The 22,278-nt window shown below is 47.0% G+C and overlaps 1 protein-coding gene across 3 annotated transcripts in view; it reads right to left on the bottom strand.

Annotated features, from left to right (window-relative positions):
* Nucleotides 1–22,278, bottom strand: part of RHOT1 (ras homolog family member T1) — a 671,689-nt gene that overhangs the window by 634,771 nt on the left and 14,640 nt on the right. For all 3 annotated transcript variants that reach the window (XM_086930896.1, XM_086930894.1, XM_086930895.1), the window contains exon 2: nt 2,862–2,920. In XM_086930896.1, the coding sequence (XP_086787022.1) occupies nt 2,862–2,920 (59 nt within the window). The remainder of the gene's footprint in view (nt 1–2,861; nt 2,921–22,278) is intronic.

The raw sequence follows: 22,278 nt of genomic DNA, 5'->3' as shown, positions 1-22,278 counted from the left end.
GCATGAATATCCCGTCCCGCCCAAGTCATGGGGGAATGGAATGCAACCACTCCTGTCAGCTCACTGCCTCTGCTGTCCCCTGGAGCCCTCTTCACCAAGAGCATTCTGTTCCCACTCCCGCACGTCCATAGGTCCCAATGACCACCCGCTCAGGTCAGAACAGCGGGTAAATTGACATAAACTTGTCCCCTGACTTAGGACACCAAATTCAGATGTGGACCCAGTAATTCAAGGCAAGCATTGGTATTCCCCATCTCACAGGAAAATACATGTACTAGCTTGATTTACGTGTTAAGGTACCAGTCGGAAACATTATTTCTGGGCACACTGAATGCCTACACCTAGTAATCCGGGTCTAAGACATATACAACTACAGTCTGATGTCATAACTGACTAAAATAAAACCCAACTTACATCGTTTTTTGACAATTGGTTTTAAATATATATTAATACACCATATCAAGTAGTGATCCCCGTTGGGGCCAAACACTGGCCAGGGCGGCACAGTGCTGGCCAGTATGCAGTCCGGTCTGAGGAGGAATGACACAGATCCATGCGGGAGGACCAGGTAGGGTAGAGCATCCCTCCCATGTGTGGGAGAACATTCTCCCTGTGGGACAATATGACAATGCAGCCCATTACCAAAAACAGATTCCTAATAGGGTACTGGGCACACAGCTGCCCAGCTGGACTTTCACGATCGATCCGTGTGCAAACGGAGTTAAAGTGCTCTCAGCAGAGCATGAAAGTACCACTGCGCCTGGATATACGCACATGGGTTCACTATGCCACTGCCAATATGGAAACTATATTCCTCTTGCATGTAGGGTTGTGAGTGCGGCTGAGTGATATATGGTCTACACACTGTATTTGAGAGAGTGTTTACCTCCTCTGTCGGTGACGGAGTTCATTGGGCAAGTGTGAGTGAGAGCGGGAGACAGAATTCACACTGCTAGGAAGAGCCTGCACTGGCTCCCGATTCAGGCCAGGATCTCCTTTAAGACCCTTTGCCTGACTTATGGGGCCTTGTCCGGCGACTGTGCAGGGGGGGTGAAGGCTCTGCTGGTTCCTTACGCTCCTTGCAGAAACCTCCGCTCATCTAGTAAGAACTTGCTGCCAGTTCCCCGTTTTCGAAGAGCTAAATAGGGAGGAATAGCTTTTTCGTCTCTGGCCCCTAAACTGTGGAACACCCTTCCACCTGAAATCAAAACTCAACACTCCGTCCTGACGTTTAGGAAGGCATTAAAGACATGGCTCTTTGCCAAGGCATACCCGTAATCTAGTTCCCGGACCCTTTGATTTTCTTTGCTAGACGCCTTGATGCCCATTGGACTTAGTTCCGCAATATAAGATTGCTTTCATTTCATTTCTTCATTTCGGAAGTGTTCAAGCTCCATGTTTCAGCTAAGTTTAGTTCAGTCTACAGGTTTCATACAGGAGGAGGTTGGGAGACGGGTGACCATCTCCTAGGTACACATATTATATAAATGAGAGGGGAGCGCCAAAGTAAAGGCCCCCCACTACCAGTAAGCTAAGTTCTGACGGTAGCGACAGGGGAGGTGAAAGGGGAATATATGTTGTTTTGTTATATGTTTTGCAGCGTCTTTAAAATTCTGATCACAGGAAGCACACTTATTGGGCCATTGGAACAGACCATGTCACCAGGAGCACAACCTCCTACACTTGTGATACAGATTTGTTTTGTTTTTAACTCTTGATCATTTATTGCAATTGGTTTAAATGATGTGAAGGAATGTTACAACGTTAAGAATGAATGTGTTGAAATGAAAGAACAGGACCAGAGCTTTGTCCATCTTCCAATTCTACATTCATCTGTCGCAACAAAGAATTTCTTGCTCACCCACAGACTCTGAATCAAATGTCTCTGTACTTTGTCACATTATTCCTGCCTAAAGCAAAGAACACATTCTAATGGGGTGTTTCATCAATGTTGGCAAGTAGGCGTGTACAGAGGCCGATCATCAATTCAGTACCTGCAGTACTTTAAAATGAAAGGAAGATCATCCCATAGAGAAATTCAGATTTCATGGCAGAGCCAGTCGGCTTCTCTGGACAGGTGTGTCATCAAGAGCATCACATTTGAGTAACTGCGTCTTAACCAGAAATATAGTGCATGCTCGGACATACAGGACCATGTTTATGAGTTAAGAACCCCTTCAATTACCAGCATGAAAAATGCTGATGTTTAAACAGCCATGTACTTCCTAAGGAAAGCAAGGAGGGCAGAGGCGAAATCAGTCTCACATTAGGTTTGTGCAGCTGGGTGAGGCTCTCTACACACAGGCGTGGCACTGAGAGACTCTGCTTGTGTGCCCTAGAAAAGCGAAACTGGGTTTCTGAGAGCAGTGAGAGACTGGGACTTTTCTTAAGTAAATGTATCCTTGTTTTGGTATCAGAAGGATTGCTTTATGGAAGGAGGTGTATTGAATGGCTCATGGAATAAGAAGACAGGAGCTGGAGTGTGCAGATGGCAATTTTAGTACACAGTATGATGGTAAAATACACAGCCATACATTTCCTTTTGAATTGGACCATGAAGGAGGAAAGGTATCCGTTTCTAGCTTGATAGTCCGGCTGAATTTATAGTTTTGATTAATCAGGGACCTAACCCTGATGTGCCAGAGACTCTTTACTAGTTCTTTGCAAACAGGTACTTCATTTCTATCATTCTCTTCTAAAGGAGTCAACATATTTTTTTCAAATAACGAACAAAAATGAACACATACAGTTAGTAACTTAGCTATAGCGCAATTCAAAAGGTTCATTTTAAGAATGAGGACCAGATATACTATGCAATGCGTATAGGCAACTCCGACAAATGGCTCACAAGAATTCCATACCTCATCCGGAAACTCTTCACTGACCAAGGACATTATCAGTGACGTCTTCCCAACGCGAGCTGTGAAAAGAGAAAAAAACATAGTAAACGCATTCCTTACTTTGCGATCTTTCCATCCACACTCCAACCTCCACCTCCCTGAAAAAAATCTATCATGGGTCTGAGGTTACCAAAAGGCAATATGCCACGCTACCAAACACTCACCAATACATTTTAAAAAAATACAGTAAAAACATACGCTATATATTCCAAAATAGGACAACAAATTTGCCCAGTGCCCAAATGAACAAGAAAAAGAACTGTAAAGTTCTAAAATCATTCTTAACTCTATACAGTGGTTATACGACCAATTGATAAACTGGAAAACAAATGTAACAAATTTTCACTATTCTATCCAATGATGCCTGAGAATTTTCGCAGAAATAACATTGCCTCGACCCCACCCCTAATCCTTTAACCGCCCTCCCTTAGCTTTATGTTTCTACTGACAGACATAAAATCATACAGAGTAAATGGCGCAGGGCAGAGAAAGATATAAGAACGGAGTGTCATTGTGTTGCCTTGATATTTGCTGTGGCAGCTCTTTATCTGCATTCTATACACCCCCACACAAAGTAGTTAAGTTTCATCATAATAAATATATTGAGCATTATGGTCAACAAATATTTAATCAGTTAAATCTCCAATGTATTACAGAATGTCATAATCTTCCTTGACTGGTCTTTGCATTTTACAAGTTTTGGAAAACTTCAGACTAAGGGGCTGATCGTGATGTCGGCCGGAATGGCTCAGAACGAATCCAATTCGAAACCTATGTTTTTGACCGAATCGGATACATTTCCGACCGACCGATTCCAATGCAAGGACACCGTTCGGGCTGTCTGATTCGGGTTCCGATCAGCATTCGGATAGCCAGAGTCGTTCGGACCCGAATCGTACCGCTCTATGGACACAGTTTCCGAACGAGTGATTACGATGGCCGATTCAGACAGCCGTTCCGAATCGGTCTGCCCGACACGAAACGGCTGTAGGAAACAGACTAGGGTTCACCTGTAGGCTTCTGGTGGGGGCCTATGGGGACACCCAAGGGACCTATCTTTCCGATTATGCACAGTGTGGCAGGCACCACGAAGTGCCCACCACACGGTGCAGAGTTTTCTTTTTAGGTCTCGCAGAGAGACCTATTGCGGTGAAACCAGAAAGCTAAAACCTAACCAGCGGATTTCCAGAAGTGCACGTCCTCGTGCACGAGCTTGCCCGAGCCTTCCAGGAGCATTTCTCCTCCCCTTACCATTTGCTTCTGCCTCCGAGAGCTTCCCCGCCCACTGCTTCCCACTTCACGTGCCGCCAGTAGCTCTTTAAAGGTATCCGCTCCGCCCCCTGCTGTATCAAAGGCTTTCTCCCCTCTCCCTGTGCTCCCCCTCCCCCAGCCCGCACACTCGTGTTCAGAAGCCTCCAGACCCCCCCCATCTCTCCTCCCAGCACGTTTATCCCACTTCCTGCTTTGCCAACTCTTTTTCTTCTTCACTTACTCCCATCCGCGCTTCTATCCTTCCATCTTTGCCTTGTACCCACACAAGGCAAACATAATCAGGCTTGACACACAGACAGCAGTGCCATGTGAAATCTCTACCTCTCAAGCTGGCACCCACACCTCAGCCACCATCAGGTCCATGAAAGGGCATCTCCTGTCTTCCTTCCTTCCTCACCTCTCCAGTTCCCTTCTTTCATTCCATGATCCCTTGCTTCCACCCATCGCACTCCATTGCGAAGGCCTCACTGCTTTTCTGAAATGTACCAGCACCATCACTTGTATTGCCAGCACTCGGTGCGCGCTCCTCCAGCATGCTCTGCTGTGCTACGGTATTGTGGTGCCACCCTTGTTCATTCACTGGCAGCTGTGTATTTTGAGACTTGAACCCGGTTCCCCAGCTTCACAGACGTCGGCTCCAGTCCAGGCCCCTCCCCCCCTCACCCACCCCAGGATGGCAGCCTGACCTGGTCCTTACATTACCAACCGGTGACGTCGTGGGGATTTGCTTTCGATTTGCACAACAGGGAGACTGAAAGCTCCCAAGTGGGGGGATCACGCACCCCCTTAACATTTCCATTAATTACTGAGACACTGGGATAACACTCGAGTCTAGAAAATAGTTATGCAAATCACAGCGGCGTCACTATAACTCTATAAATGAGCGCTCTGCCAAAGACAGTACATTTCACTGTAACCCTTACGCCACATCTCCTCAGCTTGTCAGCTGGGATTAATGACTGACTTGTGCACACAAAGGATATACTAATTTTAAGATTTGTGTTTAAAAAGCTGTGCACTTCAAAGCCACCAGCCTCCCTCCCACAGGCATCTGAAGCTTCCCTCAGCGTGGCTCTGCCTCAGGTATTTCTCCTCCCCTAATTATTCACTGCCCACGGCCGGCCGTACTTTCACTTTCACGGCCGCCAGGCCGTGTCTCGCGTTTCCAATTCTCTTTCTTTCTTGCCATCTTTTCTCGCACCCCTTTTCTTCCTCTCAACTTCTCTTGCCTTCACCCTTTTCACTCCATGTCTTCGTTCTCCCTTTCTCTCATCTCCTTTTCTCTACCCCTTCTCTGTTCCTGCTTACATCGTGCCTCTTCTGTTGTCCACTCATGAGCTCTCCCTTCTTTTTCTTTTCCCTGTTCTCTCCTTCGCTCCCCATCACTCCCTTTCTTTCCCCGTTCTAGTATTACATCTCATTTACTTTTATTTGTGCTTTCAAACTCTATGCAGAGTGTATGCGTGGACTGCAAGTACGGGAACCTTATGAGCGCATTTGATTGCTCTGTCTACACATGGCTGTATGCCTGTGTGCTTCTGCTTCAGTGTGCCGTCAGCCCTTCACGCTGCCCCGTACACGCTCCTGCCTTTACGCCATCACTCTCTCTTGCCGACTCTCTGGCCACAGACCTGCCCTCTGACGTCAGCCCTTTACTCTGCCCCCAACTAGCCCCTACCGATACCCCTTGTTCACCCGTGTGAATTTCCTCTGCCACAGCTGGTACTTGGCGACGGTCCGGTTAGGCCCCTGTCCTGCCCAACAATATACATTGCATTTTGGGGCGATGCAGATGTTACCAAAGTTCCCAGGCATTTGAAAGCTGGAATATCAAAATGCAGAACTAACCTGCGGTGTTTTTTTCCACACTTCAGCTATCACGGCCTGGGTCAACACTGGGTGAAATGTGTGCCGAGTTTTTGAGTGGAACTTAACAACTGGATTTTACAATAAGTGGGATATACAGTTTGACAGCTGGGCATTTCCTGGCAGTGCTCCCAGGATGACCGCCCACTGCTCCCAGTGTCCCCTTCACCCACAAATAAGTTGCAGTTTTCCTGATAAAAGACGTCTCTCAAGTCCGATTTGCATTTCACACATGCGGCTGACTGAAAGATTTTGATCATTACAACTAGGAGGCTTATTCCCAGACAACTCTTCTTGGTTTCCTTGAGTCCTTGGTTTCTGTGATTTTTAACACTATGGCAGACTTTTAGGCTCCGTTACTTTCTAGAAAACCAATGTCAGTAATGTAGGATGTATTAATTCAGCTACATGAGCCAGCGTTAAAACTACGGTTTTTGGTAACAGAGTGCAAACCGTATTGCAATTTTCAATGTTTATGGGTAAATTTAAAAATGTTAACAAATTTGCCTTCAGCCGCCTTCTTACTGCTTTTTTTTGTATACAAATAGGTGCTGGAGCTCTTATTTGTCTTAATCTTAAAACAACATTTATTTTCTGTGGCTCTTGCTCTCTTTAACTGCTTTAAAAGTTCTGGCCTTTTAGTTTTATTAACCTCCCCAGTAAAAATCCCGGGATGGTGCTTATTGTGCAAATGAAGTACAATCATTGGCATTGCACCCACGTATTTACAGCATCTGCTTAATCGAATGAGCTACCTTACTAATGCTTGTTGAGAATGGTGGCCGCGTGCCTTTGTTTATGAGAGCCTATTGTAAAACATACAAGTCAATTCTTGGGCGCCATGCACCTAACTCTTTTTATGTGCACGGCGCCCACTTTTATACTTAAAAAAAATACTTTGAAGTTGCAGCAGTTTCTGCTGCTGCTCTGACTTTTCTATCACGGGAGGTTTACCCTACTCACTTTGCCCCCATCTACCATGTCGGTGCCACCCCAGTGCCCCTCCCTCCCCTGGGCTTTCACTTGTTTGACACAGTAGCCTGGATTTTCGCGGGAGTCTCGGACATGATCATATGGGCGCTATAGGGTGAGGAAATGTAGATGGGCAATCCTAAATCTTTGGTGACGGTACTCCAAGACTAAAGGGAGTGCAGATTAAATATCGATATGTCGGCTCTCCCAACAGGAAGCATGAAGGCATGCAAAACAGGTAGAGTTTCCCCGTCAGGGCTAGTTGCTGGACCCATCCATTTTTATCAGTGTTCCTTTCTCTGGACCGCAAAGCTAGGATAAAAAGGCTTTTAATTGTTTTTTATTTAATCCTGTCATCTAGGCCGCAGTGACACTTTAAAGCAGTTTCCATTCTTTTGAATGGACCTAAGTAATTGTTTCATAATAAAGATGGTGACTCAGTGTGGCATGTTTGTAGCATGAGCACTGTTCCCGCTAATTGGTGCTCGACTAGTCGTGGCAAGACTTGTCCATCCCCACCTGGTATTGAGACTGTGTGCACCTCTCTACCTCTTAAGCCAGGTCGATACAATATTGCCTGCTCGTGGTTCAGCCTGTCCACCGAGCCTCTCACAGTGGGAAGAGACTGGGTGCTTCTCCTTTTTCTTGGGGCTTGTTTCATGCTTTTGCAATCTAAGCTCTTTGGATTTGGGTGATTCATGTCTTGAGGGATCCGGCTGTGTGTGCAGGCCCACTGATGTCTCGCGTACCTCTCTACCACAGGAGTCCTGATGGGAATCACCTGCAGACCGACTGCGTTTATTTTGTGAAGTTGTCATTTATTTTAACTTTTCAGCCTACTGCTTTGCAGATCCTTGCGGTTTAGTGACTAAGCTAGTAACTGGCAGAGAAACAGTCAGTCAGTGCTTCCAAATAATTGTGTGATGTAACAAGTTATACATGCATAAAACTCAGCATCTTAATATTTGCGATGCTAGAGCCACTAGTGTCGAGAAGGGAACGTGTGCCACTTTGCGAAAAAATACGGTCAGCAAGATGAGGGAACATTTGCGACGTAGTATTTAGAAACCCTTTTATCAAGTGTGAAACAATTGAAAGTGTTTTTGAATTTTGGAGCTTTTGTGACGTCGCGTGTGAATGGTTAAGTTTTGTGGGGCTATGTGAATTGTTCGTTCCTTGCCGGGCATTGTGAAATCTGCTACCCTGCAGGGACTTGTATGAGTGTCTGTCTCTCTCTGTGCACAACATACAGTTAGAGTGTTCATGGGGGTAATGTCAAACAGAAAAGATTACATTGTAGTTTTAGTACTCTGGGAAAAAAACTGAAATTTATCCCAGGCGAGCTGAATCGAATTTAAAACTGTGTCATTGACCTGGACAGAATGCAATATGTACAGCAATGTCTGTCCTGAGCACATGTGCAGTGGCTTCTTAAAAATCTGATTGTTATTCTAGATTTCCATTATGCCGCAGGTAGTAATCAAGTGCTAGGCAAGTCTGAACAAACTGTGAAACTTACTACGAACCAGTGTGAAAGGTTTCCCCCTAATTTTCCATGTTCCCGGCGTTACTTGCTCCAGGTGGTGACAGTAAACAGGCATTTGCAATGCAAAATGCCTTGCATTACTGACATTTTGAACAATTTCTTTGCAAATGATGATGTTTGTTTGCGTCCTTTTTTGTCAAACATCCTTGGGATTATAAAAGGTACCTAGGGTTTGTGGATTCACCCAGAGGCAACTGCAGAATTAGTCACAATATGGCTTTATTTTTCTTGGGGCGGGGAGGGGAGTGCTGCAGAAGAAAGCACCAGTTTTCTTTTCACTGCAATTGGAATCAACGCACGGTTTGTGGTGCTAAAATCACCAACTTCCCAACTTCCCTATTATTTGTGCTTTCAACTTCCTTCCAGTTTGTGATAGATTCTGGTATGAAACCTATAGTGGACCCTGGAAAGTTATACATTTCTGAAAACCAGACACATTTCTGAGTTCAGCAAGGAGTTGAAATAAGAAAATATTGAAATGGAGATGAAAACGTAAACTTAAATAGCAGTTTTTTTCATCTGTAACTTCTTACTATGGCAAAAGTTTTAAAGCAATATACTGTTATGTCCTCTAGACCCTTCTGGCTGCGTGGATATATAGGGCTTCTAGGTTCTCCAAGAATCCAAGGTACACAGAGCCAACAACCGAGCTGCACCTTAGAATGGTTTTCCATTGTGTACCAACTATACAGCAATTCATATGATAAAATGTTAGGAAAGGAAAAAGGGTATGAAGCAAAACTCTGTATTTCTTAAATGTACACCACATACTGAGTTTAGGAGCAGTTATTGTTTGTGCATCTTTGAATTTATGGGTACCCATACCAGCATGTGTTTCAGAAGGCATTTTTGTAAAGTGTCTTCAGTGTTACACACTTCCTTACATTTGAAAGGCACAAACTTCGAGATATTCAATTGGTTATAACAAGTGTTCTACTATTATGTATTCCCATATGTCTCCCGATTTAAAATAGTACACCCCTTGTGCTTGCAACACAATACTCCCCAAAACGTGACCTAGGAGACATATTTCACCCAGCGGAATACATGTTTTTTGCAAGGTGGCTAGCTGTGGATTTTGGGCCCCAGCTCAGCCGGCACCTAGGGAAACCTACCAAACCAGTGCATCTTTAAAAAATAGACAACCAGGGGAATCCAGCATGAGGTGACACCGACCAGGTTTTTCTTTACACAGAATCCCGTGCAAAGCTCAAACTTTGCTTAAAAAACACATTTCCCCTGCATTCCTGTGAGGAAAAGTCCTAGAATCTGCAGGCAGCCACAAATTTCCTACCACCCATCGTTCCCCCAAGTCTCTTGAGGAAAACGGCGCCTCACTTTTGTGGGTAGGCCAGGTGCCCGCAATGCGAAAGGGTACCAAACACAACGTAGACACGTCACATTTTACCCTTAAAAATTGTGTTTTTAGCAATGTGAGTACCTGTGGATTTTATAGCCCCAGCTCTGCTGACACATGGGGAAACCTACCACATTTTGAAAACTAGACACCCGGGGTAGTCCAGGGTGGTGTGGCTTGCATAGATTCCCCAACTTTTTCTTACCCAGAATCCCCTGCAAACCCTTAAATGTAGCTCAAAAGTAAAAATGTCCTCATTTCTAAGGTGGAAACCTTATGGGATCACTGGGCCGGCACAAATTTCCTATGACCCAGCGTTCCCCCAGGTTTCCCAATAAACATGCAACCTCACGTGTGTGGGTAAACCAAGTGCCTGCGACAAGGAAGGGCCCAAAACGTTTTGTGGAGGCATCAAAATTATCTATCACTAAACAACCTTGTTTAGCAATGGGAGCAACTGTGTTTTTAGTCCAGGGCTTGGCAGCCATCTAGGGAAACCTACTGAACCCAGAAATTTCTGAAACTAGACATCTGGAGAGTCCAGGGAGGTGTGGCTTGTGTGGATCCCCCAACGTTTTCTTACCCAGAATCCTTAAGGTTATCTTAGTAGTCACATTTTCCTCACATTTATGTGTGGGAAAGTTGTGGGATCACCTGGCCAGCATAAATTTCCTCCCACCAAGCTTCTCCCAGGTCTCCCAATAAAAAATGCTACCTCACTTGTGTGGGTGGGCCAAGTGCATGTGACAGGGAAGGGCTGATGTCGCAGATGGATGAGAGGCGGGCGGGGCCAGACACAGAAGTGAGTTCATGTCCCCCCATCGTTTATATGGTGAAAAAAATAATATATATATATATATATATATATGTATTATATAAATAGCTAGAGAGCGAGTCTCTATATAAAATATATAAAGAGAGAGATATCACTTTTTTAGGTCTCGACTATTCTATCCCGCAGGGATAAATAGACAAGAGTAATGGAGTTGAAACAAACTCTCTGACCAAGAGGATTCCAAGCCGGATTCCTCCCAATGCATGTTGTCTACTGAAGTGTGAAGCTTCGCCAGGCGCGGGCTTGGCCTGCTCATTCCCTCCCACTCGCTCCCCTGCTCCCCCTTCTGCCGCCCCCCACGCCTCGCACCAGACTACAATTTGTTGCACGCATCAGACTTTCATGGCCCGCATTTTTTTCACTTTCGCAGCAAACAGCTTGCCCATTTGATGCGCCTCTAACATCTACCGTAATGAGCCGCAGTGCTGGCCTCCAACTTGCCCTCCTTCCCTCCTCTCCTACAGCAGCTGATTAGCAGCGTAAACCGCCGCTGCAGATTAAAATTTATTTTCTGTTTACTTCCCTTCGCTCCCCCCCACGCATGTATACTTTTCAGCATCACGCAGCAATACCGCAGCAACACCGCAGCAACACCGCAGCAACACTCTGCACCACCACAGCATCACTCTGCACCACCACAGCATCACTCTGCACCACCACAGCATCACTCTGCATCACTCTGCACCACCACTGCATCACACTGCACCACCACTGCATCACACTGCACCACCACTGCATCACTCTGCACCACCACTGCACCACCACTGCATCACTCTGCACCACCTCTGCACCACCACCGCATCACTCTGCACCACCACCGCATCACTCTGCACCACCACCGCATCACTCTGCACCACCACCGCATCACTCTGCACCACCACCGCATCACTCTGCACCACCACCGCATCACTCTGCACCACCACCGCATCACTCTGCACCACCACCGCATCACTCTGCACCACCACCGCATCACTCTGCACCACCACCGCATCACCACTGCAGCACCACCGCATCACTACTGCATCACTCTGCAGCACCACTGCATCACTCTGCAGCACCACTGCATCACTCTGCAGCACCACTGCATCACTCTGCAGCACCACTGCATCACTCTGCAGCACCACTGCATCACTCTGCAGCACCACTGCATCACTCTGCAGCACCACTGCATCACTCTGCAGCACCACTGCATCACTCTGCAGCACCACTGCATCACTCTGCAGCACCACTGCATCACTGGTTCAAATATGTTCGCTCAATGTTTCTAGCTTTATTACAAATGTCACAAAAAGATGTTAATATTTCACTTCTGTTCTTGGATTTTCGTCACAATAAAATACACTGAACATAATCTTCACAAAAGTTATTTACAAAAGTTTAAGCTATTGCCATTATAGATTACAATAACTTTTTTTTGTGTTCAAAGATTTTTATTAGGAGCTTCAAAGAGATACATCAATACACGAATGATCAATTTCAATAAAAGTAAGTACAGTACAGTAAAGTAAAAAAATCATAAGATTAGGAAATATTAATTTGGTACTAGCAAAACAAATCGAGGCCAGTAAAACAAAACAGGGTTCCACATATAATGTCCAGCAGGCAGATAGAGGAGAGCTGCGTCCAAGGTTACGCGACAGCTTGTAGAACATGACCTGGAGAGAAATTGGCACCACCACACAAGAGCAGAAGCATCATGAGTTATACATTTGCGTAAACCAGACCTATAATACCTAGGGAAGCTGGAATTATCAAACTGTGACGATGAGTGTACAAAGCTTAGAATGCCAGTCGTACAGGGGCATAGGCAATGAACCCTACGGTATGAAACGTTCTGGTGTCAATTAACCAAGATTCAAGGAGGTTTGTATGAGTCAAAGTGATCGTCTAGTGACGACCAGATTTTCCTGAGTGGCGATCTCCATGGGGTAGAAGTTAAGGATATGTTGTCGGCCCCTCTTAATTGAGAGACCCAGTTCAACCAGTGGGGAAAAGAAGCTTTGTTCGTGCTTTTCCAGTTACTAAGTATGATTTTAACCCCAGCCGTCAGCAACCGGTCCAGTAGGGCTTTGTCATCATCGTTGAGTGCGACGGCTTTAGCAAAACCTAGAACAAGCGTTGAAAATTCTCTTGGTAGGGCGACATGGAGGACTTTATTTATAAAACCAAAGATTCTGTCCCAATAGGAGGTAACACATGGGCATTTGAAGATTAGGTGTTCCAGATCTCCTCCCTCACCTGTACAATTCCAACACGTGTCGTTGGACTTGATTTTATGAAGAAACAACCTCCTAGGTGTCCAAAAGGCCTTATGTAGAAGCAAGAACTTGGTCTGTGGTAGAGTAGGGCATATTTTGTGGCGAGTGGTGGACTCCCAAGTGCTGGCCCAGATTGCGTCCGAGTTAGGTGTGGAGGAGAATGAATCCCAGTAGCGTTGGAGAGGTGCATTTAGGGAGGACGATTGTGGACGCATTAATTTATACAGTCTAGAGACTTGGTGCCCCAATTTGTTAAGGGAGGAGATTAATCCTGGGAGGTAGGGAGTGACATCCTTCAGGTTAGCCTTCGCTAGTGCTACTTTAATGTGTAAGAAGTTATAGAATTCAACATTATGGAGTCTGAACTTATCCTGAATTTCCTTAAAGGTTAATGGAAGCGAGTTTGACGAGTTGGTGGGGGAATATGATACCACTGTCTATCCAGGAGGGGTAGTTTAGAGGTTTCCCTTTGTATGTAATGGCGGCATTGTGCCATAATGACTCCCAATACGAGTGTCGGAATTGTTGTGGCAGGTAATTACTAACTTTTAGAAGAGCCATTTTAGTGTTCTTGAAGATAGGGCCCGGACCTAGGTTGGGACGGAGTTTGACGTTGAGTAGGGCGCAGGGGCTGAGACCTTTCAGTATAGACTTTTCCACAGAGAGCCACACTGGGGTATAATCAGGCTGGGATGATAACCAGAGTGATCCTTGTTTTGCTAAAAAGGCGATTTGGTAAATTTTGTAATCCGCCAGGTTGACTCCTCCTAGTTTTTTATCTAATCGAAGTTTTTTTTAACTAATTCTGGCTTTTTTGCCCTGCCAAAGAAATGCCGAGATGTTTTTATCCAATTTGGTATGGAATTCTTTAGAGAGGATGAGCGGGAGCATCGTGACGAGGTAGTTAACCAGGGGGGATATCATCATTTTTATGGTTTCAATACGGCCCCACCAGGTGATGAAACAGGGTGACCATCCGTCCAACAGACTTTTGATTTTGTCCAGGGTTTTATTTTTCGTTGTGTTTAAGGGTACTCAATAGTTCATCTGTGAACTCAATCCCCAAATATTTAATCACGCCTGTTTGCCAGAATAGGCCGGAATCGCCCAGCACTTCTCTTGAAGTGTGGACATTAAGAGGTTTTACTTCGGATTTATCCCTATTCAATTTGTAGCCGGAAAGGGAGGAGTATTTGTCTATTGAGGACATTAGAGCAGCAATGGAGTTAGCAGGGTTTTCCGTCGCGATCAGGATGTCGTCTGCGTACGCTGCCAACTTGACTTGCGTGTCCCCAAAAGAAATACCCGCAATGTCCCCGTTATTTTTGATATCGGTAAGGAGGGACTCAAGGGCTAGTAGAAAGAGAGCTGGTGAGAGAGGGCAACCCTGTCTGGTTCCTTGATAGAGGCGGAAAGGGTCCGAGAGGGTGCCGTTTATAGCTATCCTGGCAGAAGGGGCAGAGTAGAGGGCCATCACCATCCTGATAAAGGGCTCGCCAAGGTTGAAAGAGTGCATACACTGACGTAGAAAGGACCACGAAACCTTGTCAAAGGCCTTTTCTGCGTCCAAGGTTATCGCTACCATTGGCACGGGAGAGGACCTTGCCTTTTCTAGAAAATGACATAATAGTCTCGTGTTGTCGTTAGACATCTGGTTTTTTAGGAAGCCAACCTGCGAGGGGCTAATTAATTTGTGGAGGATGGAATTTAGTCTGGTCGCTAAGATTTTGGCATATATCTTGCAATCAAGATTTATCAAGGATATGGGACGGTAATTTTTTGTGAGTAATGGGTCCTTCCCTTCTTTGGGTAGAACTATAATCGTGGCCTCACTCATTGAAGGGGAAACACCGCCATTGGCTGCTGTAGAGTTATAAAGCTTAAGGAGCGGGGGGCTAATTTGGTCTGCAAAGGCCTTATAGAAGGGTGCAGTGAAGCCGTCCAGACCGGGGGCCTTATTATTCTTCAGGGTGTTAATTGCTGCTTTGATTTCTGAGCTAGAGATTGGTGTGCCCAGATGAGTTCTGTCAGATTCAGAAAGTTTTGGAAGGTGGAGTGAATTGAGGTAGTCCGCGCAGGCTGATTCGTTTAATATTTTGTCGTTTTTGTAAAGATCTTCGTAGAATGTTTTGAAAGTGTCAAGGATGTTAGACGGTTTAGTGTGTGTGACGTTGCTTGTATCCTTAATGGACGATATGGTAGTCAGTTTCTGTTTATGTTTGAGGTAGGAGGCCAACAGTTTCCCAGCTCTGTTGCCCTCGCATAGTTTTAGGGCCGTGAAGCGATTAATCCATACCCCCGCCCGTTTGCTGGTGATGGTGTTGTATTCGTATTTTTTCTTGGTTAGAGTATCTAAAACTATAGAATCAAGCGGGTTGGATTTGTGTTGGGCTTCCAGCCTGCCAATCTGGTGTTCCAGAGACTCTAGTTCTTTATTAAGCGCCTTGTTTGTCCTGGCCCTAATGGTGATGATGACCCCGCGAATTGTGGCTTTCAGAGCATCCCACAGGGTATTAGGTGTAGTGTCGGTGGTGTCGTTTATGGAAAGATATTCCTCAATGGCGTTCGATATTATTAATTTGTTCGTGGGGTCTGAAAGTGTCTCATCATTAAAGCGCCATCTCGATCTGGAACCAGCCAGTTTGGTGCGGATACAGGCGTGATCAGAGACTAGTTTGGGGGCTATTTCTGTCTCCTCAATAAGATGTATGAAGAGGCTTGAGACCAAAATGAAGTCGATACGTGAATAGGAATTGTGTGGTGCAGAGTAAAATGTATAATCCCTACCGTCTGGATTTTGTAGGCGCTATGAGTCTTTCAGGTGGTATCTGTCACAGAGGCGAAGGAAGGCGTCATGTGAGCGGGAGGGGTGGAAGGCACACTTGGATTGCCTATCTAGAATTGGGTCAAGGGGGAGATTAAAGTCACCACCCACTATCAACAGGTCGTCCGTCGGGATAGGTTCTAATGAGCGGGAAACAGAGTCCCAGAATTTCGGGTCGTCTGCGCTTGGGCCGTAGATATTTAGTACATGAATGGGGTCGTCTTCCCTTAGAAGATTAGTAATGGAGAGTCTGCCTACTTCGTCGTGGGAGTGTGAGACTAGAGTATGGTTAGTTTTTTTCGCTAAGAGGGTGATAACCCCTCCTTTTTTATGAGATGCTGGTGAAGACAGGATGTGTGACGCCCAATGGATGTTCAAACTGTCCGAGGATGATCTACGCTTCTTGGTTTCTTGCAGTAAAATAATGTCCCCCTTGGATTTGGTGATATACTCGAGAACTTTCCTCCTTTTTACCGGATGGTTGAGGCCCTTAACAGTAAGAGAGACAATCGTGAGATCATCGGCTAGTGAATTTGTCTTAGCCATCGGGGTTGAGGAGCATCGTTGACAAAGTGCGCTGTGATCTAAGGTAGACAATGGGTAGCTCCCCAAGCAGCTCAGCGCGGACAACGTGAGGGCCATTGTGTGAAGGTACAGTGGACTGCAACGAAATACCTCTGACATATGTGGAATAGGTAAACATAAGAACAAAACAGCACAGAACAGAAAAAAAGACTAAGGCTCTTTGAACTCTTTTAGCTCCATTTTCTCCCCTCCCTGCCCCCCCCCCCCCTCCACCAACCCCCTCCCCCTGTCCCACTCCCCCCTCCCCCCATATACGTACATCGGGAGTGCGACGGCAGTCCCGTGCAAGGCGGAAGTAGGGATACATAGATGGTAGCTAGTAGCTTCCCTAGACTAAGTTAAATGTAATGGTAGTAATAATCTCGGGAATTTTACGTATTTTAACCAGTACAAACTGCCGTGACGTTGAAAGGAGAGACCCATTAATTATAACATTGAACATGGGCGGTGAATAGAGAGCAAAGGCGTTATGCAAAGGCATTATGCAACAAGGCGAAATGGATATAACTATAGCACATATAATTATCTGTGTCGGCGAGCAATAAAGAGCAATATTACATCAAAATTACAACGCTATATCCGGACACAGCCCTATTTGCATTAAAGCTGCAGCTACCCCCACCGCAGATAAGCAAGCTTTAAGAAAAGAAACATTGACTATAGGGTGGAGCATACATCATGCGTAAATAGAACACAAAAGTACAGCAATATATTGGGGCACAAGGCCTACTCACAGTACATTTGTGGGTACCAGCATCCGCAAGGAAGTGTCCAGCCAAGGAAACAATGGCACCCTACTAAGAACAACTAGGCATATACGCCGGAGAGCGAACATGGAGGCGCAGGGCAACCATATCGGAATTAGGATATTAAAGGAAGAATTGAAGCTAGAATGACAATGACATTTGAGATTGAGCCAGATTGCGAGTGAAATCAAGTCTTCCTCTTGTTCGAGAGGCCTGACGCTAGGTCCATTTCTTGTTCGCGACGGTCTTCCAGAAGGTCAGAAAGGATTTTGGGGTCTGTGAAGTATCTCGGGTGGCCGTTGATTACAACCCTGAATTTTGCTGCACCAGCAAAGGAGAAAGGAATGCTTTTGGATCTTAGCTTGTCTCTGAGCTCCAGGAAACCTTTGCGGACTGCCACCGTGTCTCTTGAATAGTCTTGTGTGAAAATGATTCTATGGCCTTCCCATGAGATGGAGTGGTTTCTTCTCGCGAATTGGAGGATCATCTCAACGTGTTGAAATCTGAGCGGTTTGCAGATCAGTGGTCTGGGGCCATTGGAGCTCTTGGTAGCGAAGGTGGGGATCCTGTGCGCCCTATCCAATTCAAGGCCGCGTGGGAAGTCCAATTTGGTGATCATGGGAATCCATGATTCAAGGAATGCCACGCAGGAATCCGCATCTTTTTCAGAATTCTCCGGAACGCCAAAGATCTTGATGTTACCTCTTCTGTTCCGGTCTTCCAACTCCGCATTGTGGCGTTTCAACTCTTCCTTGGTCTTTTCTAGACATTTGATTTTGGAGACTGATTGTCTTGAGACGTCTTCCATGTCGCTTATTCGTTGTTCAGCCGCGCCCAGGCCCATGTTAATTACATTTATATCCGCTCTGATCGCAGTGAGCTCAAGTTGCATAGAGTCGGTATTGGATTTGGTGGATTTAGAAAGTTCATGTAGATCTGCCAACTTCCTGAGAATCATTTCCATATTGGCTGCCATATCGGCTTTACTTTTGATGGGTGAGTCCAAAAGTGAGTCTGGTTTCGCCTTTTTAGAATTATTCCTGTCCTCTCTATTCGCCATTGTTGCCTGGTATGTGTTCGCACTCGCTTGGAGCCTGCTCGGCCCTAAATGCTGTAGGAGGACACCGCTGGATGACGAGGCTGGGCACCTTTGCAAGAAGAGTCGGCCGCAGGACTACTAATGCGTCTGGATTATGTTTGCGTTTGCTGGGAACCAGCCAGACCTTAGCTGCTGTAGGAGGACACTGCTGGCTGTCGAGACTGGGCACCCACGCAAAAAGAGAGTCGGCTGCAGGACGACTTATGCGCCTGGGATCCTGAGTGGATGGGATCAGGCTCAAAGGGGTGTATGACACTGGCTACAGGCTTACGTAAGAGCAGGGAACGCACTGAAGAACATGTAGGCGCAGAGACCGATAAATGCCTAGTAGATAAGGTGCGCTTTTCATTAGGTCATGGGAGTGAATCTCCTCTTAGGGTGTTAATGCATCCATGAGGCAGTGAGGCCGGTTAGGAATCTCCTCGTGGGCTTAATGACTCAGGCACAGGCATTCACAGACAGAAGTGGCGAGGCAGGGTTGGGCTGCACATACCTTCACTTGGAAGGAGAATAAGGCACTGGATGGCAGTGGATGGGCCTGTGAAGGGCCCAGAAGCTCACCGTGAGTTGGAGCGTGTAGTCCTCGTGGAGATCGCTGTCCTCGCCGCCGCCATTTTAGGGTCAGGCGTGTGGAGCCGGGTGATTCCTGCACAGCCGATCACCTTCCAACCTCCGACGGCATGTGATCGCTTGAGGAGATTTTCCAGAGGCTGTGTTGCCTTTATTGCCGGTGGAGGTCGCCCGAAGTCTTCAGGAGCACCATCGGCGCTCGCTGGGATCAGGCGCTGCAGCCGCGACCGGGCGCCGCCATTTTGGGCAAAGCCCGGAGCGAGGGTCGCGCGGCCGCCTGAAGACCAGCAAAGTCTCCCAAAAGCGGTCCCAGACAGACCTCAGGGCATCGATGGGTGCAGCGAGGGTCCCGGTGCAGGAACCTTGTATCTGGGCCGAATCGCGCCGCTGGGAGCAGCGATGACACAGAGCTCGCTCTCCCTTTCCGCAGAGCACTCGGTTTAGGTGGCCATTCCTCCTGCCGTCCAAGCCACGCCCCAGATTACAATAACTTTTATTTAAGTATTAAATAATAAAAAAAATTCAAAGCCATTGTTTTTAGGTCTCGCCTGGACATCGCATCCGAAGGATGCGTCCAGGCTGGAGACTTAAAGCTGTCTGACACGGGGGAATGAAGGACAAGAAACTGTGACGAGCTTATCCTTGGCTGGATTCAGCTGCGTGCACGCGCACCAACATTCACGCATGCGCACATCACAGCCACACGCATACACAGCACTCACGCATGCGCGCATACACAGGCACACCCCCGTCACCTACACGCATACACAGAGACCCCTCCACACACACCAGCCCCTCTCCTCCCGGCTCCACACACACGCACACGCATTTACACTTACAAAGACACGCAGGCACCCAGACAGGCAACCCCCCCCCCCGTCACACACACGCATACACACAGACTCCAAGACACAGACACACACACACACACACGCTCACACACATACACAGCCCGCCGCCGCAAGGGCGCGCGCGCACACACATGCCCCCCCCCCCCCCAACAAGGCAAAGCCCCACTCACCGGCTTCCTCGGCTCTCACCGGCAGCAGGACTCTTCCTTCCTTCTTCGGCACCGGGGCGCAGGGTAGGCTCCTGCCTGCTCCGGTGCTCAAAACAATCGCGGCTCTTCCGTGGGAGGCGGGGTTGGCTCCCGCCCTCCTACTTCCTGTTTCCGGTTGTCCCGCCCGGCCTGCCTGACTTCCTGGTACAGGCCGGTGGCGGACTGCAGCACGCGCCATGCTTGTTCCAAGGAGAGGCCGGCGGCTTGAGCAGGGGGATGGGCAGTTTGGTGTTTGCGTGGTATAGGGAGGTGAATTCTCAAGTTTTATAAAACGTTATGTTACCACGGTCAGTTCTTCCGTAGAGTTTTAAGTTTTATAAAACGTTATGTTACCACTGTCAGTTCTTCCGTAGAGTCCAGTGCAGTCAGTCAGTGGTATCATTTCAGGATTCGCTTTTTTGCAAAGGTCAGTTTTTCATACACAGTAACTTTCCTCAAAATCGAGGCAGGTGTTACACTTGATTTGTTGTGTGTCGAAAGCCTCAGATACGTATAAATTGACATTCTAGCCAATCACAATGCATTGCCGATGATCCAGTATGCAATAGTGTTTAATATTGCTTTTCATTTACAGATGACTGCATTCAATTCTGGAGCAGCAAGTACATTTCCTGATTTTCCTCTATTGTTTATTTCAGCATTCATTTGCACCCCACCCACTCCCCCCCGTTACTTTCAGACTTTTCTTTCTTAAACACTACAGGTCCTGTCTGGCTTCTCCTTCCTGTTCGTGCTACTGAAGTTCAGATGCAGGATTGGAAGTTTTCTTTGCGTATTTGCATAAATGTGTTTTAAATTGGCTGCTGACTCCTGAAAACATGTGGAACTTCAAATGCCCGTGGGTCTTTTGTCTTTGTGTTACAGCTTACTGTGTGGGCGTTTCAGTTGGCTCAGGATTTCAGCCTGATCCAGTGAGTGAAATCTGTAATTGTGGGCATGTGAACTTCTGAGGCCAAAATCAGTTGGTTACATGCTAACATGCAATCCACACCATGCACAGTTACCCCAATACGCGCACACACACACAAGCACAAACCCACACGTTCATGCAGTTACATTCATTACTGTTACATATATGACCGCACAAGCACTCACGCACATATGAGCTAATTCAGACATGTACAGATATAAAAAAAATAAAGCAAAGACAGACAGATACAAGTGAGTGCAGAGTGACAGTGAGTGCAGAGTGACAGTGAGTGCAGAGTGACAGTGAGTGCAGAGTGACAGTGAGTGCAGAGTGACAGTGAGTGCAGAGTGCGTGCAGAAACAGTGAGTGCAGAGTGCGTGCAGAGTGACAGTGAGTGCAGAGTGACAGTGAGTGCAGAGTGCGTGCAGAAACAGTGAGTGCAGAGTGCGTGCAGAGTGACAGTGAGTGCAGAGTGACAGTGAGTGCAGAGTGACAGTGAGTGCAGAGTGACAGTGAGTGCAGGGTGAGTGCAGAGTGAGTGCAGAGTGACAGTGAGTGCAGTGACAGCGAGTGCAGAGTGACAGTGAGTGCATAGTGACCGTGAGTGCAGAGTGACCGTGAGTGCAGAGTGACAGTGAGTGCAGGGTGAGTGCAGAGTGAGTGCAGAGTGACAGTGAGTGCAGAGTGACAGTGAGTGCAGAGTGACAGTGAGTGCAGAGTGACAGTGAGTGCAGAGTGACAGTGAGTGCAGGGTGAGTGCAGAGTTAGTGCAGAGTGACAGTGAGTGCAGTGACAGTGAGTGCAGAGTGACAGTGAGTGCAGAGTGACAGTGAGTGCAGAGTGACAGTGAGTGCAGAGTGACAGTGAGTGCAGAGTGCGTGCAGAGTGACAGTGAGTGCAGAGTGCGTGCAGAGTGACAGTGAGTGCAGAGTGACTGCAGAGTGACAGTGAGTGCAGAGTGACAGTGAGTGCAGAGTGACAGTGAGTGCAGAGTGACAGTGAGTGCAGGGTGAGTGCAGAGTGAGTGCAGAGTGACAGTGAGTGCAGAGTGACAGTGAGTGCAGAGTGAGAGTGAGTGCAGAGTGAGAGTGAGTGCAGAGTGAGTGCAGAGTGACAGTGAGTGCAGAGTTAGTGCAGCGTGACAGTGAGTGCAGAGTGACAGTGAGTGCAGAGTGACAGTGAGTGCAGAGTGACAGTGAGTGCAGAGTGACAGTGAGTGCAGGGTGAGTGCAGAGTTAGTGCAGAGTGACAGTGAGTGCAGTGACAGTGAGTGCAGAGTGACAGTGAGTGCAGAGTGACAGTGAGTGCAGAGTGACAGTGAGTGCAGAGTGACAGTGAGTGCAGAGTGCGTGCAGAGTGACAGTGAGTGCAGAGTGCGTGCAGAGTGACAGTGAGTGCAGAGTGACTGCAGAGTGACAGTGAGTGCAGAGTGACAGTGAGTGCAGAGTGACAGTGAGTGCAGAGTGACAGTGAGTGCA

The sequence above is a fragment of the Lissotriton vulgaris genome, chromosome 7, assembly GCF_964263255.1.
Source record: "Lissotriton vulgaris chromosome 7, aLisVul1.2, whole genome shotgun sequence".
Taxonomy (NCBI): domain Eukaryota; kingdom Metazoa; phylum Chordata; class Amphibia; order Caudata; family Salamandridae; genus Lissotriton; species Lissotriton vulgaris.
Note: the sequence above shows the minus strand (reverse complement) of the source record. Positions and strands in the feature narration are given on the sequence as shown.